At 37.6% G+C, this 22,931-nt stretch overlaps 1 protein-coding gene across 2 annotated transcripts; it reads right to left on the bottom strand.

Annotated features, from left to right (window-relative positions):
* Positions 1 to 6,239: 6,239 nt before the first annotated feature.
* LOC132480899 (peroxisomal membrane protein 11A-like) lies at positions 6,240 to 7,037 on the bottom strand. 2 transcript variants are annotated; one of them, XM_060085431.1, is made up of 2 exons: positions 6,865 to 7,037; positions 6,240 to 6,768 (listed from the first exon to the last, which is right to left on the bottom strand). In XM_060085431.1, the coding sequence occupies exons 1-2, from the start codon at positions 7,035 to 7,037 to the stop codon at positions 6,294 to 6,296; spliced, it is 648 nt and encodes a 215-aa protein (XP_059941414.1). In that variant the 3' UTR covers positions 6,240 to 6,293. The 2 variants fall into 2 exon arrangements, with proteins under 2 accessions (XP_059941414.1, XP_059941413.1); XM_060085430.1 differs by having other exon boundaries at positions 6,240 to 7,037.
* Positions 7,038 to 22,931: the final 15,894 nt, after the last annotated feature.

Raw genomic sequence — 22,931 nt, 5'->3', positions numbered from 1 at the left:
TTCACAAAAAGCATTTTCCAGCATGAAACAATTTTCTTATTAGTCATATCTTTATGACAAAGACAAAAACTGGTGTGAGCTACTTTAAGGCATTCACTGTCATTTCATCATTAAATTATTCTTATTAATAGACAATATGTTCAGTTACTTTTAAGATATTCACGTTATTTTAAATCTGCCCATTCTATCCCCTCATTCCTACCCCACCCTCCCTTGGTTCCTAACAACACTAAGCCACAAAAGTAGTTTGTCTCTCTTTAAAATGTTCCTTTTATAACCAATAAAGTATGAATATACTTTAAGAAATATGTTAAGAATATGTTTTAAGAAAACAACACATATTATTGTTTCATTAACTTATTTATTCAACAAACGTAGTTCAGGGATCTACACAAAGGGTAAAAGATACAAATCCCAATTCTGTCACTGATTATATGACATTAAAAACCCCTCATAGCTTCTCCTAGCCTCAGTTCCACCATCAATAATAATAATACCGGACTTGCTCACTTGACAAGCCCGTGTATGAAAATGCTCATCTGTTCATTCATTCATTCTTTCATTCAACAGATATTCATTGAGCCCCTACTCTTTGCTGAGCACTGGCATGGTGCTACAGATATGGTAGTAAACCAAACAGACATGGCCCAGCCTCACGAGCTCAATCTATAACTATTCACAGAAGGAAAGTAAAGTGAAAGGTCTTATTTGAACAGGAAAGTGAGAGAAAGATATCCTAACTTTGGAGCCATTAGACTCTAGCCTCTTTTTGCCCAGAGCTACAGGTGAGGCTCCAGAGAATTGGCGTGGATTACAAGAGAAAAACTTTATCAAATGTGCAAAAAGGGACCATCTCATAACTGCTTCATTTCTATATTGGCACAAAATATGAGTTAAAATACAATCCAAAATGTTTCATCCTTTAGGTGTGTTTTTTCCCCCATAATTGCTCATAGTGGCTTTTTTTTTTTGGAAGGTAGGTGTTATAACTTTAAATACAAATGCATAAACAAAAATAGCATTCTAAAAAACACAGGACAGTGTGACTTCTTTTCTAGTCCAGAATTTCCCAAAATGTGGTATGTAGACCACTGCAAGACATGAAATCATTTTAGGTAGTACACAGATAAAATTTTCTTAATGGTTATGTGTCTACTTTAATTTATATCAGAAAAGACATAGCACATCAAAACCATAATTTCACTGATATTTGGGCTTAATATGAGGTTAAGAGCCCCCATGAATTATAGGAGCAGGGCTCAGGTGGGCCCATGAATGTTTCCAATCTTCCATCCTAACTTTAGAGACACAGGAGGAAGTACAAGTGAATTGAATTTCGCATCCTGAATGTCCACATGTATTGCAGCAATCTTATCTGAGATAGACCATACTATTACTGAAAACAGTAGCTCCAGAAATGGTCTTGGGGAAGTCTTCACTGACTCAGCTTGCATCACTTCCCTCTTTAAAGCGAACATTGTGGCCACTGGGATGAGAATCTCAAATTGGCCAGGCCTAAGCTTTGTTGCCCCCTCTGGAACCTGGGACTGGAGCAAATCTACCTAAACTGTATGAATTAACGATGGAAGAGATGTGGTTCAACAAAAGAAAACTGAGGGAGTGTTCCTTGTATGTATAATGAGGATAGTAAGTCTTACATTAGAGGACTGTGGTGAGGATTAAATGAAATAATATATTTTGCCTGACTGACCCAGTGAATGGCTCAAAGCAAGTGCTCACCAAATGGTGGTACTCTACTAGTGGTAGTAATAATTGCTATTATTATTTGTTAACATGATGGTTGTTGTTGTTGTTATAGCAGTGGTTTTCTAAAACAGTTTTAGGGTCACATTTTTAACTTAATTATTTTATCAACCTAGAAATGAAGAATAATTATTTGAATATAACCTTTGGAGAGTCATTAAGCCAAGGTAGCAATTCCTTCGATTATATCCTTAATTTGTTTATCATCCATGCATAATCCAGGCACTCAATTTCCACAATAAAATTTTCAGTGTCTCACCAAATAGGTTTTTGATTCATTCTTAAGTGACACAGTTTTATCGTAACATAATTTAATCTAAATAATTATGCAACAATAGTGTTAGTATTTCTGGTAATGCTATATTTACAATAAATTGCAATGTATTTTTCATAGAACCCATATGATCTTGTGCGTTAATTTACTGTTTAGAGTTTCAAAATTAAAAGTAGTGATTATAGTAATAAACGTATCAGCATGAACTTACTAATGTTGCTAGAATCTTTGTTAAAAAGCACATTATGTGGTTAGGAACAAGAGTTAAAACAAACGTAAAGACTAAAAAAATAACAAAGCTGGTTAGCCCTCTGTGGACCAAGGATAGCACTGTATACACCCTTTAAGTAACCCAATTAATTGAGGATTTATGAGAGACAGACATGAATGCAAAAGTTAACCAAAATATTTCTAGTAAAACAATATATGAGTAAAACATATTTGGTTCATAATTTTATGAGTAAAGATTATTATCTGTTAAGATTTTCATGAAAAAATACACATAACAAATATAAAGCACTGAAGGAAATGAAGCATTGAAAAATTGAACTTTTAAAAGACACATACAGTATATTTCTTTTACATTCATTACGTCAATCCTTGACAAATTTCAGGAGAAATGAGACAACGGTGGGTGAAATATTATCTAAATACTATAAATTTTAAATATTCTAGAAGTCATAGAAGGAGTTTTAAAACCCTGAAATTACAAGTGGTAATTACTGCTGAATTTTTAAAATGTTAAAGTGATTGCCAAAGGAAACAAAGAATAAGCTTACCTAAAAGTTAAATCCTATCCAGAGTGTCAAAAAAATTAAATGATATATAACCAGAGGTTGCCAGTCTACTACCTTTATATAGTGAAGGCAGCTATAAAGTCCCCCAGAGGGCAAAGCCATTTCTGTTTGTGGCTTTTTTATGTTCTAGTGCTTCCTCACTAGAATCAGTTTTTTAGGAACACCAAATACCAAAGTGTACATCTATAGTACATACTTATTAGAAATATAAATGCATGTGGCTTTCTACCAAAAACCTCAACTGAATTAAGAGAAGCACTGGGGTTTTGCTTTTAGTAAAGAATTATGAGTTCTTTTTTCTTTAGAATGTTTGCATCTATATTCATGAGGAATATTGGTCTGTAATTTTCTTTTACTGTAATGTCTGTCTGGTTCTGGTATCAGGGTGATGCTGGCCTTATAGAATGAGTTGGGAAGTGTTCCCTTCTCTTCAATTTTCTAGAAGTGTTTGTGAGAATTGGTGTTTTTTTCTTCTTAAAAGTTTAGCAGAATTCCCAAGTGAAGCTATTTGGGCCTGTCATTTTTTCATGGGACTATTTTTAAATACAAATTTAATTTCTTTAACAGATAGGATTATTCAGGTTATCTATTTCTTCTTGAGTAAGCATTGATAGTTTGTGTCTTTCAAAATGAATTTGCTTATTTCATCTAAGTTGTTGAATTTATTAGTATCTAAGTTGTTCATAATAGTCCCTTATTATCCTTACTAATACCAGCATAATCTGTAGTGATGCCACTTCTTTCATTCTTGGTATTAGTAATTTGTGTCCTAAATCTCTTTTTCCTTATCAGTCTGCCTAGAGGTTTATCAATTATATTGATCTTCTCAAATAACCAACTTTTGATTTCATTTATTTTTCTCTATTTTTCTGTTCTATATTTCATTGATCTTTGTTCTAATCTTTACTATTTCCTTTCTTCTGTATACTTTGGGTTTAATTTGCTCTTCTCGTTTCTTAAGGTGGAAGGTTAGGTTACTGATTTGAAACTTTTCTTCTTTTCTCACTTAGGTATTTAGCACTATAAATTTCCCTGTAAGTACTGCCCTAGCAGCATTCTATGTGTTACATTTTCATTTTAATTCAGTTCAAAATATTTCCTAAATTCCCTTCTGATTTCTTCTGACCCATAGTGAGTTAGAAGTGTGTTATTTAGCTTCCATATATTTGAGGATTTTTCTAGACATCTTTCTATTACTGATTTCTAATTTGATATCACTGTGGATAAAGAACATACTTTACATGGTCTGAATCTTTTTAAATGAATGAAAAAATGTTTTTTGGCCTAGAATATGTGCTTGAAAAGAATTTGCATTCTGCACTTGGGGCGTAAAGTGTTCTATAAATGTCATTTAGGTCAGGCTGGTTGACAGTGGTTTTCAAGTCATTTATACTTCTATTGATTTTCTACCTACTTATGAGTCACTGAGAAAGGAGTGTTGAAAATTCCAACTATAGTTCTGGATTTCTCCTTTAATTTATATCAGTTTTTTTCATATATTTTTAAGGTTGTATTATGATGTGCATAACATTTTTTTTTTTTTGCGGTACACGGGCCTCTCACTGTGGTGGCCTCTCCCGTTGTGGAGCACAGGCTCCGGACGTGCAGGCTCAGCGGCCATGGCTCACGGGCCCAGCCGCTCCGCGGCATGTGGGACCCTCCCGGACCGGGGCATGAACCCACATCCCCTGCATCAGCAGGTGGACTCTCAACCACCGTGCCACCAGGGAAGCCCTTGAATTTTTTTCTTGATGAATTATCCCTTCATCACTATGAAATGATATTTTTTTTCTCCCTGGTAATATTCTTTGCTCTGAAATCTACTTTGATATTAGTTAGTCCTTCTAGTTTACTTTTGATTATTGTTAGCACAGTATATCTTTTTCCATCCTTTTACTCTTCTTTTGTCTATAAATTTATTAGGCATAATTTATTACAGTAGAAGATCTGGACAAAGTAAAAATAGTTAAATTTTTTATTTGCCCTGACCTAGCAGCTTTTATTTCTCTTAAAATTCCCAAAATGTTCTTTCTCAAATCCCGTATCTTGATTGGTCACTTTAAAAATAGAGAGCCAAGGACGTGAGTCTACTTTTGAAGAATCTCAATCACATTTATGGGAAATTTACTTAGTGCACATTTCTTTTCTCATTTCCATTTGGATAAATGTGATGGCTTTACTGGCAGGACTGACACTGACCTCTTACCTGATGGTATCTTATTTCTCTACCTCACTTGCCTCAAATTAAGAGGATACAAATAGTACAAATACAAATTTGTAGTCACAAATAAGAACCCAACATCCAAGATGAGAAGTAGAAACACGAGTAAGTGGCATTGACTCATTGTTCTACTGTCCTCTTCACTAGCCCCTTACTGCTCTTCTCCACCTCCCCCAATCACCCTACAAATATGAACTCTGATTTATCGTAGAATATAGTAGAATTTCATCATATTTGTGAAATTTCTCAACTGCACAAATTTTGATGAAAATTAATGCGTAAGTGCCCAAACTGTTATATGGTTTTAAATAAACAATCCTACTGGTGGATCTAGATATAGCTTTAATTTTTGTAGAACAGAATATAAACCACTGACCAAGAAAGGTTCTAAAAAAGGATTTTTGCAGAGGATTCTGGAGAGTCTTGCACTTCCACTCAATCAGGAAGGCAGTGAAATACGGAAAGAGCATTGGATTGGGAGTCAGTTCTGTCCTCAGTTTTAACCTCAGTCTCCTCATCTGTCACAGGGAAACCCACAGGCACCAATTGTGACTTACCACATTATTTTTACCTCAAGTCCTTTCTATCTGCTTCGGATTTTTTGTTTCCTCACTGCGTTACCTAAAGACACAATTTATATTATGAAGGTGCCTGATGCACTTCTGATTTTACTACTGGACAGAGGAAGGACAGGAGCACAGTGATGTAAAAGTCAAGTTAAGAGGCTATAAGCCCAGCTCTCCTCTATCCTGGCACTGGCAGCTATGGAGGAAGTGGGGTAACTGATCAGAGAATAAGGGGCCTCTACTAGATCTGAGAGAGGGTGTGTATCAGTCCTACTGTAGTTGGGCGAAAGTAGTGAGGCACATGGCCCAAAAGTCGCTTACATTAGTGTCCACTTGTTAGTTTGGATCTTTCTCAATTTTTCTCTTTCAATTTTTATCCGTTCAGCAACCAGTAAGTTCCTAATATGCACATAAGAGATGTTCAATAAATGTTAGATGAAGGAAAAATACTCAGAAATTCAGAAGTCACTCCAGCACTCTAGAAGACACATAAACCTTCACATTCTCCCCTCCACCATTCTTGGCCCCACCTCTGTTCACATCGCAGGTCACTCAGTACTCATGTGAATGAGTCCGTAAGCACAGCATGACATGGCTGTGCCTAATGCAATTGTCCATTTCACTAACAGGTTGTCTTGAAAGCAGGTACTAGTCTTCAGCCCGAAACCACCTCAGTGGGTCTTCAGTTTCATCTGAGGATACAACACAGTGATGATGCCTGCTATAGAGGACACGAGACCTCCAAGGCCTATGATGCCAGGATTGGACTTATAGATCCCCAGCTGGTCCAAAGGGTTCAGGATATCACAGAAATTCTTCACTGTGTACAGGAGCAAGGGAAGATGTTTCTTCAGAGATCGGAATAAGAGAAGAAGAAAGAACTGTAGCCATTCTGTTTCCTCACTAGCCACGCTATACCCAAGAGGATCCTGGGATGGTGATTTCTCCCTCTTTGCCCTGTCATGTGCAACCTGTTCCATCTGCAGGGAGATTTCATACAGATCCATGACCAGGCTCAGCAGAAGAGAATAGTAGTAATGGCGTCCAGCCCACATTCGCCATTTCTCTTTGTTAATGCCAGAGGCGAGCCCTGCACTCCTCACGAAGATGATGGGGTCACAACTGAAATAAATCACAAGGTTCAGGCTGGCTAATGTTAGGCATACGCGGGGCACCAGGTCAGTGGCATGAATGCTCTGCTGAGTCGCCTGTACAGCATGTACCACATTGCCTAGTCTGAACCATTTATGGCCAGTGCTCACACTGGACTCCAGTTTCTTGAGCTTCATAACAACCTCCTCTTTGTCAGCTTTAGGCTCTAACAAATATCTAAGCAACATGCATGTGTACTTAGTGGCTCTGAAGAGTTGGTCCTGGCCCTGGGTCTGGTTGGTGAAGCTGATAAAGGCGTCCATGGCACCCAGCCCAAGGACAAGAGTTGCACTGGGCTCTGTTGCGAGTCCTCAGGGGTGGCCAACAGGTCCCTACGGGAGGGTTGGTCTCTGCCCATCTGAGGGGCTGAGTCTCCCCGCCCCTGTGGGGGTGGGTGCCCATCCTTTTACTTTTAAACCTATTTGTGGCTTTATATTTCATTTGTATTTCTTGTAAACAGCACATATACTTTGGTCATGGTTTTTTAATCTGATCTGACCATCACTGCCTTTTAATTAGGGTGTTTAGACTATTTACATTTTATATAATGACTGATATGGTTAAGTTTAAGTCTATCATCTTGCTATTTCTTTTTTTTTTTTTAAGTTAAACAACAGGCTTTATTTGGGTTTCACCAGTTTTTCCACGAATGTCCTTTTTTCTAAGATCTAGTCCACTATCACCTTGCTTTTAGTTGTCATGACCCCTTAGTCTCCTCCAATCTGTCTTTCTGTGTTTCACAGTCTTTCCTTATTTCCCATGGCTTTGACACTTTTGAAGGTCACTGATCAGGTGTTTTGTAGAATGCCCCTCAGTTTGGGTTTGGTTGATGTTTTTCATGATTAGATTGGGATTATGGATCTTGAGGAAGTCTACCACAAAACTGAAGTACTCTTCCCATCACACCATGTTAGGGATGCATTGTGTCATCATGATTTAGTGCTGATGTAAACCTTGATCATTTGGTTGAGGTGGTGTCTGCCATGTTTCTCCACTGCAAAGTTACTATTTTTTTTTCCCTTTTCATACCCTCTTGGGTAGAAGTGAGTCACAAAGTCTAGCTCACACTTAAGGGGAGGGGAACTGAGCTCCACTTTCTGGAGAAAGGAATACTGAAAAATTTTTGGACATACATTAAAACCACCACAGTAATTAATGAATGCTATTTATTTTCTATTTGTCCCAATTATTCTTTTTTCCCTTTTCCTATTTTTCAGCCTATTTTTGTACTGAATACTTTTTATTACTCCATTTTATCTCCTTTGTTGGCTTACTAGCTATAACTCTTGTTTTACTAGTAGTTGCTTTAGGGTTTATAGTATACATCTTTAATTACAGTATACTTTCCAGTGATATTATATCAGTTTACATAAAAGAGCCTTAAATTGTACACTTCCATTTTTTTGCTCCTACCCTTTTTTGTCCAGTGATATTATATCAGTTTACATAAAAGAGCCTTAAATTGTACACTTCCATTTCTTTGCTCCTATCTTTTTGACAAAAAAAGGTAGGAGCAAAGAAATGGAAGTGTACAATTTCTGAAAAGCTTTTGTATTTCTGAAAAAGTTATTATTTTGCCTCTGTTTTTTAAAGAGATTTTTTTCTGGGTAGCAAATTCTATGTTGGCAGTATTTTTATTTTAGTACTTTAAGGATATTGCTCCACTATCTTATCACTCTCATCCTTACTTTTTTAGGCCGCACCACACGGCTTGTGGGATTTTAGTTCCCCGACGAGGGACTGAACCCAGGCTCTCGGCAGTGAAAGCATGGAGTCCTAACCACTGGACAGCCAGATAATTCTGTCTTGCACTTCCTTGATGGTGTCCTTTGAAGCATGAAAGATTCAACTTACCTAGTTTCCTTTTGTTGCTTGTACTTCTGGTGTTGTATTTAAGAAACCATTGCCTCAGAATCACAAAGATTTGTTCCTATGGTTTCTTTTAAGAGTTTTATCATTTTAGCTCTGACATTTAGGTCTATGACCAATTTTGAGATAATTTCTGTGTGGGTGTGGGGTAGAGATCCAATTTTATTCCTTCAAGTGTGAGTATCTAGAGTGTTCTTTCTCTATTAGATTATCTTGGCATCCTTGTCAAAAATCAGTTGACCAAAAATGTAAGGGTTTACTTCTAGACTCTTAATCCTATTCCATTAATCTATATGTCTGTCCTTGTACCAATATTACACTGTCTTCACTACCATAGCTTTCTAGTAAGTTTTAAAGTCAAGATGTGTAGTCCTCCAACTTTCTTCTTCTTGTTCAGAATTATTTTAGCTATTCTGGGTCCCTTGCATTTCCATATGAATTTTAGGATCAGCTTGACAATTTCTTCAAAAGAAGCCAACTGAGACTTTGATAGGCATTATATTGAACTTGTAGATCAATATGGGGAGTATTTCCATCTTAATAATATTGTATTCCAACCCAGGAACATGGGATGTGTTCTCAGTTATTTGGATCTTCAATTTTTTTCAACAAAACTTTGTAGTTTTCAATGAAAAAGTCTTGCATTTCTTTTTAAAAAATTCATTCTTAACTATTTTATTGTTTTTGATGTTATTGTAAATTTGTTTTCTTAATTTCATTTTCAGATTGTTTATTGCTTGTACATTGAAGTAAAACTGACTTACATATTGTCACTTGCAGTGGTTAGGAATCTGCCTGCCAATGCAGGGGACATGGGTTTGAGCCCTGGCCCAGAAAGATCCCACATGCCGCGGAGAAACTAAGCCCGTGTGCCACAACTACTGAGCCTGAGCTCTAGAGCCCACAAGCCACAACTACTGAGCCAGTGTGCCACAGCTACTGAAGCCTGTGCGCCTAGAGCCCGTGTGCCGCAAGAGAAGCCACGACAATGAGAAGCCTGTGCACCACAATGAAGAGTAGCCCCTACGCACCACAACTAGAGAAAGCCTGCGCACAGCAACGAAGACCGAACACAGCCAAAAAAAAAAAAAAAAAAATTGTAGGATTTCATTTATATCCTGCAACCTTTCTAGGTCTTGTCAACTACAAATAGAAATAATTTTACTTCTTTCTTTCTTTCCAATCTGGATGCCTTTTATTTCTTTTTCTTGCCTAATTTCCCTGGCCAGTATCTCCAGTAAAATGATAAATAGCAGTAGTGACAGCTGACATCCTTACCACATTTTTGATCTTAGGAAGAAAGCATTCAGTCTTTCACCATTAAATATGGTGCTATTTATCTGTGAGATTTTCATAGATGCCCTTTATTTATCAGACTGAGGAAGTTCTCTTCTATTCCTACTTTTTTCACTGCTTTTATCATGAAAGACTGCTGGATTTTGTCAAATGCCTTTTCCGCATCAACTGAGATGATCATGTGTTTTTGTGCTTCATTCTATTAAGATGGTGTATTACATTGATTTTCAGATATTAAACCAAAACCAAATTTGGATATATTCCTGGGATAAACACCGCTTTCTCATGGTGTACCCCTTTATTCCACGACTGGATTCAGTTTGCTAGTATTTTTAAAGGATTTTTATGTCCATATTCACAGGGGATATGATTTGAAAATTTACTTTCTTACGATATCTTTGGTTTTGGTATCAGAATAATACTAGTGTTACAGATTAAGTTCTTCTATTTTTTGAAATTGTTTGTAAAAGATTGGAATTGATTCCTTAAATGTTAGGTAGAATTCACCAGTGAAGCTGTTTGGGCCTGGGATTTGTGGGAAATTTTAAATTACTAATCCAATCTCTTTACTTGTTATAGGTCTATTCAGATTTTTTACTTCTTCCTGAATCACTTTCAGTTTGTCCATTTCATTTAAGTTATCTAATTAGTTGACATACAATTATTCATAGTACTCCTTTGTAATCTTTTTTTTTCTCTAAGGTTAATGGTAATATTCCCTCTTTAACTTCTGATTTTAGTAATTTGAGGCTTCTCTCTACTTTTCTTTATCAGTCTACTAAAGGTTTGTATTTTATTGATCTTTTCAAAGAACAAAATCTTGGTTTCATTGATTTTCTCTATCGTTTTTCTATTCTCTATTTCATTTATTTCCACTTTTATCTTATTATTTGTTCCTCTGCTAGCTTTGAGTTTAGTTTGCTCTTCTCTTATGATGGAAAATTAGAATATTGATTTTAGATTTTCTACTTTTATAATATAGGCACTTACAGCCATAACTTTCCCTCTAAGCATGACTTTAGCTGACCCTTAAGTGTTGACATGTTGTGCTTTCACATTCATTTATTTCATAATATGTTCTAATTTCCCTTGTCATTTCTTCTTTGGCCCATTCATTATTTAGGAATGTGTTATTTATTTTCCACACATTTGTGAATTTCCCAAATTTCCTCCTGGCATTGATTTCTAATTTAATTCCATTGTGGTTGGAAATGCTCTTTGTTGATTTCAACCCTTTTAAGTTTATTGAGGCTTGTTTTGTGGCCTATCATTGGTCTAGCCTGGAGAATATTCAATGTCAGCTTGAGAAGAACGTGTATTCTGCTGTTTTGGGGGTGGAGTATTCTATAGATGCCTGTTAGGCCTGATTGATTTATATGTTGTTCAAGTCTTCTATTTCCTTGTTGATCTTCTGCCTAGTTATTCATTCATTATTTTATTATTATTATTATTTTGTGGTATGCGGGCCTCTCACTGTTGTGGCCTCTCCCATTGCAGAGCACAGGCTCCGGACGCGCAGGCTCAGTGGCCATGGCGCACGGGCCCAGCTGCTCCGCGGCATGTGGGATCTTCCCGAACCCGTGCCCCCTGCATTGGCAGGCGGACTCTCAACCACTGCACCACCAGGGAAGCCCTATTCATTCATTATTGAGAACAGGATATTGAAGTCTCCAGTAATTACTGCTGAATCATCTATTTCTCCATTCAATTCTGTTTTGTCTGTCTGTTTTGTTTCATGTATTTTCAGGCTCTGTTGTTAGGTGCATATATGTTTATAATTGTTATATATCTAAATGTTATAAATTATTATATCTTCCTGATATCTTCCTTTTATCATCATAAAATATCCCTCTTTGTCTCTAGTAATACTTTTGTCTTAAAGTCTATTTTGTCTGATATTCGTATAACCACTACAGCTCTTTTTTGGTTACTATTTTCATGGTGTATCTTTTATCCATCCTCTTACTTTCAACGTATTTGTGTCTTTGAATCTAAAGTGTGTCTCTTGTAAACAGCATATAATTGAATCATACCTCTGCCTTTCACTTGGAGCATTTAATCCATTTACATTTAATGTAATTGCTGTAAGGTATGATTTATGTCTGCCTCATTTTTATAAATTCTTTTTTCTCTGTGTTTCATTTTTGATAGTTTGTATTTTGTGCAGTCAAGTTCATGAATCTTTTCTTCTTTAACATTTAATATGCTGTTAGTGTATTTTTTATTTAAGACATAATTTTCACCTCTAGACATTTAATTTGTGCCTTTTAAAAAGACATATTCTGGGCTTCCCTGGTGGCGCAGTGGTTGAGAGTCCGCCTGCCGATGCAGGGGACACGGGTTCGTGCCCCAGTCCGGGAAGATCCCACATGCCGGGGAGCAGCTAGGCCCGTGAGCCATGGCTGCTGAGCCTGCGCGTCTGGAGTCTGCTCATCCAGAGCCTGTGCTCTGCAACGGGAGAGGCCACAACAGTGAGAGGCCTGCGTACCGCAAAAAAAAAAACCCAAAAACCATATTCTAAGTATCTACCTACAGATAGGATGCAATTATAATAATTTTTTTTTTCTTGCAGTACGCGGGCCTCTCATTGTTGTGGCCTCTCCCGTTGCGGAGCACAGGCTCTGGATGTGCAGGCTCAGCAGCCATGGCTCACGGGCCCAGCTGCTCCGAGGCATGTGGGATCTTCCCCGACCGGGGCACGAACCCGTGTCCCCCGCATCAACAGGCGGACCCTCAACCACTGCGGCACCAGGGAAGCCCTAATAATTTTTAATGTCCTTCTTTACTAATTCTAATATCTGTGTCAGTTCTAACCTGGTTTTTATTGATGGACTGCTTTCCACATTATAGGTAAGATTTTCTAGCTTATTTGAATGCATAGGAATATTCACTTGCATGTTAGACATTGCGACTGTTCCCTTGCTGGGAGATGAGTATTTTTGTATTTCTTTAAATATTCTTGAGTTTTATTCCATGACATAGTTAAGTTCCTCAGAAACCATTTGATCATCTTAGATCTTGCTTGTTAGGCAGGATCAACGATTAGTCCCTGACTACTGATTACTCCCCACTACTGAACAAGATCTTAAGTACTCTCTCCAATACTCTATGAATTATAGATGTTCTGGTCTGGCTAACAAGAACAGGCACTACTACTGGACCTCTGTGAGTGCTGCCACTGCTCCCTCTAATCCTCTCTGATGGCTTTTTCCCCAGTCTTGGGCAGTTTCCTCACATGCATGTACCAATCAGTAATCTGAATACTCAAGAGGACCCCTGGAAATATCCAGAGTTCTCCCTCTGTGCAGCTCTCTCCTCTTCAATACTCTGTCATGAGAGCTCCAGCTTCCTTGGGTCCCCTCGATTCTCAGCTCCATCTCCTCAACCCAGGGATTCTGCTGAGCTCCACCTAGATTTCCCCTTCCTGCTCCACAACCTGGAAACTCCCTCAAAGCAGTAAGCTTTGGCAATAATAGGGTTACCTCATTTGTTTCTTGTCTCTCAAGAATCAATGTCCTTTACTGCCTGATGTCCAAGGTCTAAAAAACCATTATCGTGTGTATTTTGCTTTGTTTTATTTTCCAGTTGTTTCAGGTGAGAGGGTAAACAGGCAGTACCTGTTACTCCATCTTGGCCAGAAACATAAATCTTTTCCTGAGTTTCTTGATGACACCCAGTGGTTAAAAAATTGCTCAGAATTTTTTCAAATTTTGGGCACTGGGAATATACCTTATCACACACTTGATACAATGGAATAGGAGGTACACAACATGCCCTATGACGTATTCCTTCCAAAAGTGTTTAACCTGAATCTGAGGAATACTGCATCTGAGCCAGGGTGGGCCTCATATACGCCAATACCTTACAATAGAGAGCAGTTCTTCTGCACCTAGATTCCTCCTGTCTCCAGAATTCTTGTGTCCAGCTCCATTCTCTTTATGCCATCTATACATGAATTTATGTTACTCCTATAATGGCATACATAGGCACATTGATGAGGCAATATTTAAGCATGAATCCAAACCCAAGAGGCAGAAGACACTTTCCTCTATTGCCCTAAAATAAATGCAGGGTGCTGAAGGAGAAAATAATTCATGCATTTCTAAAACACCCTGTTATCTTTACCACAAGAAATCAGAGCCCAAAGCATGAGCAAAATCTGCACTCTTTAAATTGTGGTATGCTTGAATGACTTACTAGCTAGGTATTAGAATCTCTATAAAGTTTCTAATGAGCAGAAAAACAGAAACAAAAATAATATTCTAAAATGTAACAATGATTATGATATTCAGAAATTCCTTATGGAAAAGTCAAAATCTTTCTGACTGTCAAAATCAAGTTTGGTTAGTAATGAGATGAGCCTAAGGAAGGATCAAGTCCCAGAAACTAGAATAGGGGTCTTAAACTGTGGTTTTTGTACTATCTACCTCAAAATTATTTAGGGGTATACGTTTAAATGCAGATGTCTAAGCCCTGTTTCACAGAGTTACTGAATCACAATCTCTAAGGGTGGAACCCCAGAACCTGCACTTTTACTAAGCACTCTTGGTGATTTTCATGAACATTAAAGTTTGAGAATGACTATAAGTAATCTCATTGGAACAAGGCAGGACATCAGGTCCACTCAATAGGCACCAAAAAGAAAAAATCCAAAATGCAGGCAAGACATGCTATCCAGGGAATCTGACAGTAAGTAGAGGGTTCATGTAGACAATTACAGGAGTGGGAGGAAGGTTCTACAATGTCAACACATGGAAATCCAAAAGCGGAGTGATTTGTTAGGAGTCAGGCATTGGCAATAGGTAAAGTTTCAAACAAACTGATGATGGGCATCAGAGATGTAGCAGTTTGTAGTAAGGATCCAGTTGTATAGACTTGGGTTTAAGGATTGGGTTCTAATTTCTATGAAGTTGAGGAGATCAAAGTAGAACTGCAATCCCAAAGCAGGGTCAGAGTCAGATACAAGAACCTAAAAAATGCCTGTTACTGGAACCAGTCACAAGGACCAAGGTGAGAGCCTACTCCTTAGGGACAAGGTTAGCTCAAAGAAGGACCAGCACAGAGACTAATTTGATACGCATCCACCAAGCAGCACAACTAGGGGCTCTTGGATTTTTCTGCTCATGGCCTGTATCAAGGGTTAGCTTGCCCCAGGGAACTAAGTGGCCCTGCTGAAAGGACTGGAAAAGGCCTATCTGACCCAACTTCTCATCCCCTACTTGAATTCTCTTTCAGACATAGCCTCAGGATGTTGTCACAGAGGTAATAGTGGTTTTTCTCAGTAGTTATAATGATGGCAGCCAGCTGTGAAAGAGGCTGATTGCTAAATAGAATAGCTCCCTGAGGTGAGCAAGGGGCAACTGGATTCTGGAGCCAACAGCAGGTTGTCTGCACCCCCAAGAAATTCTGAAATGTCACAGCCTAGGGTTGAGAACCCAGGTGTCCCGTGTTCAACTCTATTTTTCTTTAAAATAACAGATCACATTTTCAGTGAAAGAACAACTAATTTTTTTTTTTTTTTTTTTTTTTTTTTGCAGTATGCGGGCCTCTCACTGTTGTGGCCTCTCCCGTTGCGGAGCACAGGCTCCAGACGCGCAGGCCCAGCAGCCATGGCTCACGGGCCCAGCCGCTCTGCGGCATGTGGGATCTTCCCGGACCGGGGCACGAACCCATGTCCCCTGCGTCGGCAGGCGGACTCTCAACCACTGCGCCACCAGGGAAGCCCCCTATTACAACTAATTTTTAGCTCACTATTGGATGAACCCATAAATCCTTTCTTTCATGCTTAAGTTCCTTCATGCTTAGAGACTGATATCTGTAAGGTGGTAGAAGCATATGCTGAATTCCTCCACTCCCTCGATGAAACCTTTTCAGCAAGTAGGCAGGGAGCAACTAGTAATCACTAACCAAGCGATTACTAATCTGGCAGATACACTCTAGGGGTGTGGGAAGTGAGTGAAGAATTGAGATAACTGTCAGAACAAATGCCAGAGAAAATCACAGGAAGGGCAGGACTGAATAGATCTAGTAGAGGCTGTTGAGAGAAGGCCAACCCCTTGTCAAGCTCATCTGTCCCTTTGGTTACTTACCACTGGCTGTCTCACTCCTGGATCTATGCGACTCCCTTGACACTCCTTCCCCAGCCCTGTGGGATGTTCCCCACTCATCCTATTCACCCACAAAGAAATACTCTCAAAATCAATTGGGTGGTGATAATGAGCCATCATGTGCCTGCTGTGCTAAAATGGATATAAGGCAATCTGGAGAAAACCTTTCAAGACAGGCTTTAAAAAAAAATCCCAGTATATCTAGGAGTGGTGTTACTTCTAAGTTGAAAAATCAAAGTCAAGCTACAGTCCTTTCATAATATTGGCTTGTTTTGTTTACAAAGGTGTTATATTTCTAAAGCAAATGCCATAAGAACTATGAAAGGTTTACTCGATCTGAAGGGAGGAAAAAAGAAACAGGAACCATTTCAATAGTGGAACAAATGGACCTGGATTCAAGAACTGAATGGACTTGTAACGTTTTCTTGCTTTGCCCTGTGGAGGGGTCTATTGCTCTGCCTTCAATAGTTTCCTAAATATCACTCTCCAAGGTCTCTGTTCACTTAACTCAGATTTAGAATTATGGATGTAGAATACAGAAGATGCCTAAAATTCCATTCCTTAATTGAGGAAATTGAGGTCTGGAAAGAGAACAGAATTTCCCAAACCAAGACTAAAAGTTTTGTCTCTTGATTCCTAGTCCAGTGCTCTTTTCACTCTGTTGCCCTTCTTGATGTTACTTTTTTTTTAGTTTTGAAAATTACTTTCCCAACCTACTGGGACTAAAGCTTTTCAATATCTTCCTTTAATAGTTGTATATCATCTACTCCCCATTTCTGGTTGTTACCTTTATGAGGGAGAGGGTGTAGCAAAACATGGAGAATATTCTGATAATTATACACTACAAAGATAATCTATTTTGTATTAAGAACTAGAAATAATTTATTGGAATAAATATCATTGGATCATGAATTGTTTAGATAAAGTTCATTTATGATGATCAATAATATCTGACAAAGGGGGGAAGGAGTATTGAGTAAAGTAATAACTCACTAAAATATAAATAATATAATTGGTCTAGGTACTGTTTAAAAGAGAAACTTAAAAAGAATCTGAAAAAGAATATATATATGCGTATATATGCATATATATGTGCATATATGTGTGTGTGTATATATATATATATATATATACCCACATATGTATAATTGAAACACTTTGCTGTACACCAGAACCTAACACAACATTGTAAATCAACTATACTTCAGTTTAAAAAACAGCAACTTAGATATAATCTTTGAACCTTGGATCTTAGGGAAGTGGCATAATGTGGCAGAAAGGACACTGTCTTTGAATTCAGAAAATTTGGGTGACCATCTGATTACACAATTTACCAGCTGCATGATCTTAGGTAAATCAGTTGAACTTCCCTAGGCTTAATTTTATTATGCATAAAATGTAAATAGAAATCTGGGCTATTTCAAAGGGTTCTTAAAAGGATCAAATTAAATAATGTATGAGAGAGTGCTATAATTCAAAGATCAGAGACTATATGCATCATGATGGCAGGGGACCTAGTGTGTTGTTTTCAACAGTGTATTCCCAGTGTGTTCCTAGAACAGAGTCTGGCATAGTAAACACAGTAAACACAATAAGTATGTATTAAATAAATGAAGGCAACGATAGGAAAAATTTCATTCTTATCACTATTTTCTTACTGTAGAAATGTTTATGGTAAGATAAAGCCAAGTATCGGAGTACAGCAGAAGTGGAAGAAGCAAAAAAGAAGGAAAAAAGGATTGGTGTCACATCTTTCCTAAAACAGAAGCAGAGGTGGTAGAATCAAAGAAAGGATGATCAAATTGAACAATCCCAAAATTTACCCTTTTGCTTTCCCTGCCCCATTCATCCCACCTCTCAATCCATGAAAATTAATCCCAGTATTAATTTTTTTAAGATTGCCTTTGGGCATCCACCTCTTTAATTTTGGTCATTTTAAGCCATTACATTCAATGTTTTTATTGAAATCTGTATACGTCCTCTCTCTTTGGTCATTAGGAACAGTGCTGTTTTTAATTTATATTGGATGTAACTAATTCAGAGTCCTCCCTCCTCCTTTTTCTTTCCTCTTCTCTTAGCCCTCCCCAAAGGCTACAGTGGCCAAGGGGAAAGACAGCCAACTGCAGGTGTTCCTTGAGAGGAAAATCAGTTCAGTTCTTTCCTTTCTACTTCAAGCTCTGAATGATCCTAGCTAAAAGTCCTACGGGATAGGTGTCTGGTTGAAAATACATCTCACTCTGAATTACCCTTCTTCAATTTTATAGATGTGCTCCATCACACACACACAGGAATTTTATAAAAATGTTTTTCTCTGCCACAGATGTCAGGGTTTTACAGGCCTTTGGGGAACAGGTAATACACCCAAATGTTAGCTCAACTGAAGAACCATGTTTCCCCACTGGAACACTATGTTCTTGGTACTTGGCAGACTTTGGGAACACCCCAAACCACATGTACTTTAGAGGATGCAGACAGGTCACAAAATTAAATCATTCTAGTCTGGCCAAACACCCTCAACCTACTTCTAATAAGTTTGAATTAATTGATAGCCTCCCCCTCCCCCAGTCACACTTGTTACAGACAATCCAAACTGGTTTTAACTGAATTCAGATAAATTCACCTACTTTTTGGCTTCACAAACACAACTGACAGGAGCAAACATTTCTATCTTTAAGGAGCAATGCGGTAATAAGACTTTGGACCTTGAAGCTTACAGAAGACTAATGAGATAATGTCTAAATGTGTTTGAGCTGCATGTGTGAAAGGCTCTATGGAGATAGAGAATATGATAAATAATGCAAGAAATCTTTGTGTCAGGAAATCTCTTGTCTTCTGGAGGACAAGAGTATTAAATAACACTTTACAAACATGTACCAGCTAATCACATCTGTCAACTCTAGCCCAGGTAGGTTAAAAATTCCCATTATTCCTATTATAACAAATAAGAATCTTGGTTTCCGATGAAAGATTTTCCAAGAAAATGCCAACAGGAATCACGGCTGCTAGGAAATGCTTTCATTTTAAGCCAAGCTTCCAACTTCAATTTCAGCTCTTGGTCAGTCTTATCAATGTGAAAGCACCAGTCCTAGCCCCCTCCAACTTTCCACTCAATTCAAGCCAAATGCATCCCTGTGGGATTCTCTTGCTATCCTAAATTGAGAAAAATCACAAAGCACACTCTCTTTGGGGTTCTTGAACCATCAAAATACACTCAGCAAATAATGTTCTCAACACTGACCACATAATGGACTTCAATAACCTAAGAGCTCAACTCAATTATCTACAAGCCTTCAAGCAAGTCCCTCTGTTTAAAAGTACACAAAACCTTTATTTCTTCCCATGTCATCTTTTATTCCTAACAATGATAAACTGATTTTTTTCATGAAGTCCGAAAATAACAAATGAGAGACGAAATTTAGCAAAGAATATTCTGATGGAAACTTCAAAAACATTTGGCATATGCTCTTCTCACAAGTTCCTAAATACCAACAAATCTCCCATTTTGTTTGTTTAAAATCAGTATCATTTCATTTTTCAGAATCTTACTTGAAAATAAGTCATTACCTCTTTGAACTCACCCAATCTTAAAAGTTTTCCAGAATCAAGTCACAAAATTTCTATTAGAATAATCAAAAAGTCTCAGAACTGCAAAGAACTTTGATATATGATCTGATTTAGCCCTTGTCTATAGACAGGTGAATTTAGTTAATAGCATTAAAATTGATGACCTGTGGACAATGGGCCATGCTTGACCTTTTGGGATATATACAAAGTGGTAACTCCCTCACCTCAAAGGAGTTTATAGTCCAGTGATATGTTTCCAGAGCACATCACTTGGGGGAGAACGTATGATTGTAAAAATGAACATCAGGCTCCACCTCAGACTCACTGATTCAGAAATTCTAGATATTCACCCAGTAATCTGCATTTTAAAAAGCATCCCATGTAATTCTTATGCACAATAACATTTCATAACCACTGTTCTGGTAGGTATGAGAGATGTGCACAAAATAATATTAATACCAGTCAGAGAAGCACTGAATAACAGCTAACAAGGACAATAGGATAAGGATAATAATATCTTCTAGGGACATAAAAAAAAATTGGATCAGCATCTTCCCTCATTAATGCCAGATATTTATCAGAAAACTCTAAGTCATTTCTTAACCTTACCTAGACATTCTTCAAAGTTATATTCACCACTAAGTTAGAGTGTGAGCTATCAATTTTATAATAAAAACCCTTAGTGCAGAAACTTAAAAATCTCTAGTGATCTACCATTCTCCCCAAAATGCCTAATACATTTGACATTTAGTTTGATTTCATTTAGCTCATGAACCACACATTTTAGCCTATTTTCTTCCCATGAGGAGAGTAACGTCTATAAGGAATAGTAATTCTCCTAAGTTCTTCCTTTGACAGAAATACAAAAACTACTAAACATAAAGAAAATTTGAATTCAGAAACAGGAGAGATATTTGGACTTTAAGAATGTAAGCTATTAGTAGAATTAATTGGCACAGATTCTCTACAAGACCTAGCACTTTGTTCAGAAAAATCACCTAGGGAGTGGATACCAATACAGATTTTAGAATAGTCTGACTTGGTAGAAGTAAGATGAGTAACTGAATTTTTAACAAGCACCCCAGCTGATTCTGATGTGAATTGTTTTGAAACATTCCAGGGATTTCAAGATTTCAGGAAGCCAAGCTCATGTCTAAACCTCCCTTTGAGTCTAAGTCAATACATTAAACACAGTAGATGGTCAATACATGCATATTTAATTAAAGTAACCTCAAAAGGGAACAAATACGGAAATTCAGTTCATCAAATCAGAGCCCACATTCTGTAAGTTAGACCTGGAGGATCTTGCTTATATCGTAAATTACTGTCCTCCAGAATAGGAGCCACCTGTGGTACAAAAGCAGCTCAATGTAGGCTTTTGTTGTTCCTTTTAGAAAGTATATGAAATATTCTGATCACCTACTTTTAAAATTAAAAGTATGCTGAACCATGTGTGGTAAGGGCTATAGTTGACCTAAGGTGGGGTAAAGGAGAATTATTCTTTTGGTCAACAGGAACAATCAGAGAAATATAATTCTGAGGATCATATAAAATAAAACCAAATTGAATCCGTCCCTGATTACTTCTGATGTTAGGACTATAATTTTCTCATTCCCACAGGAATTAACTATGGACAAATTAAACACTTGTGGTATTATCTAATTACTAATAACTCACAGAGAACTGAGATGTTATCCTTACTTCTTTTGGTGGGGGGAGCCCAGAATATGATTGGTTTCTGGAGTTGTAAGCTTTCTGTGAGTCTAGGAAGTATGATATATATATGCAGACATAAATATATATATATTTAAATATAAAATAAATACGTATAACATGTTCTCTCTCAAAGAGTCCACAAACCTGTAAAAGGAGCCCTGCATTAGTACTAAATGACTGCATCACCTTGAACAATTTATTCAGCCCCTCAGAGGCTCAGTTTTCTCAGCTGTAAAATGGGTACCCACATTGATATGGGCCCAGGCTCTTTCCACTCAGCCATGACACTGCTCACACCACAATCCCTAACTGAGGTTTATGTGGGAGGATCACTAGAGATAATTTTCAGAAAAGTGCTCTGTAAGCCATAAAGCACTCTACAGGTGAAGCAGATGATTATTAGTCTTTTATGAAGCCGAGCTATAAAGATGCAAAGTGACCCAGAAAAAGAAAACAGGGTAGACAAACCTGAAATACAACACCTATCTATAGTGCCTAGAACATTACCCTGTTCATGGCAGGTACGTGCTTAGTAAGTATTGAGTAAAGAAAAACACAAAACATAGGTTTGTGCCTCCACCATACTAGGTATGATACCAAGAAGGAATAAATATACCCAAAATCAAAGATAGTTTGATTCAACCATGTAAACCACAATGCCCCAAGAGTCTAAGATCTTCAATTAAAAATTACTTCATATGAAAGAACATTAAAATGTAAAATATGACCCACCATTTACAAAGAAATGGTTATGGTCTTACCTCTTCAGTATTTCAGATGCAGCCTCGTAGGGATTGCAGAATCTGGGTGAGGTGGCTGAATTTTTTCCCTATATCTGAGAGATCTGCATAACCATCCTAGCAACCTTTAAAAGAAATAACAAATTCTATAGAATATTGGTCACCTAAGCTCTGTTTTGGATCTGGGAGGCTGATTTTTAGTGACAGCCAGATTTTAAGCAAACCAGATTCATCCCCTAAGCTCCCCTCCTCAATACACACACAAAAGGAGACTGGGTAGGGGTGGAGGGGCAAGTGGGGAAGAAGTTATTTACTTTATAAAACAATTCTTTATAAGAGTCCTTTGTCAGTTTTCTACAATATTTAAATGTGATCTAAGTTTAAATATTCAAATTACATTACATACAACTTTTGACATAGACAGCTATTTGTGGAATGAGGCAAACCCAAACTGGGAAACAACAAATTAAAAAATTCAGGGGAAAAAATGTTTTCTTCTGTGTGGGCCTTAATTGCCCCCCCCCATTGCAAATGTATTTTTATGCTGGGTAACATTTCCAAAAACAGGGGTGTTTTTTCTATTGTTGAAATGAAACAAACAAGTTTGCCTTCAGAGCCACAAAAATGCCCAACAATTAGAAAAAACGTTTTCCACTGGCAGGTTGCCTCTCCTATCCCCATGCAATCTTTCCTATTGGCCCCTTTTTCTAGGAGGGCCCCTGAGGCTGTCTGATGGAACTGACTGTAAAACCATTTTGTGCAGTGAGAACTAATTTCTTCAAAATCTCAGAGACCACCTAGAACATGCCCGATCTTTGGCAGAAGTGTATGTGTTTCCTCAGTATTTGATGAGTTGTATGCTGAG

This window comes from Mesoplodon densirostris, chromosome 19 (genome assembly GCF_025265405.1).
Source record: "Mesoplodon densirostris isolate mMesDen1 chromosome 19, mMesDen1 primary haplotype, whole genome shotgun sequence".
Classification (NCBI taxonomy): Eukaryota; Metazoa; Chordata; class Mammalia; order Artiodactyla; family Ziphiidae; genus Mesoplodon; species Mesoplodon densirostris.
The sequence above is the reverse complement of the archived record's forward strand: the minus strand, read 5'-3'. Positions and strand labels throughout refer to the sequence as shown.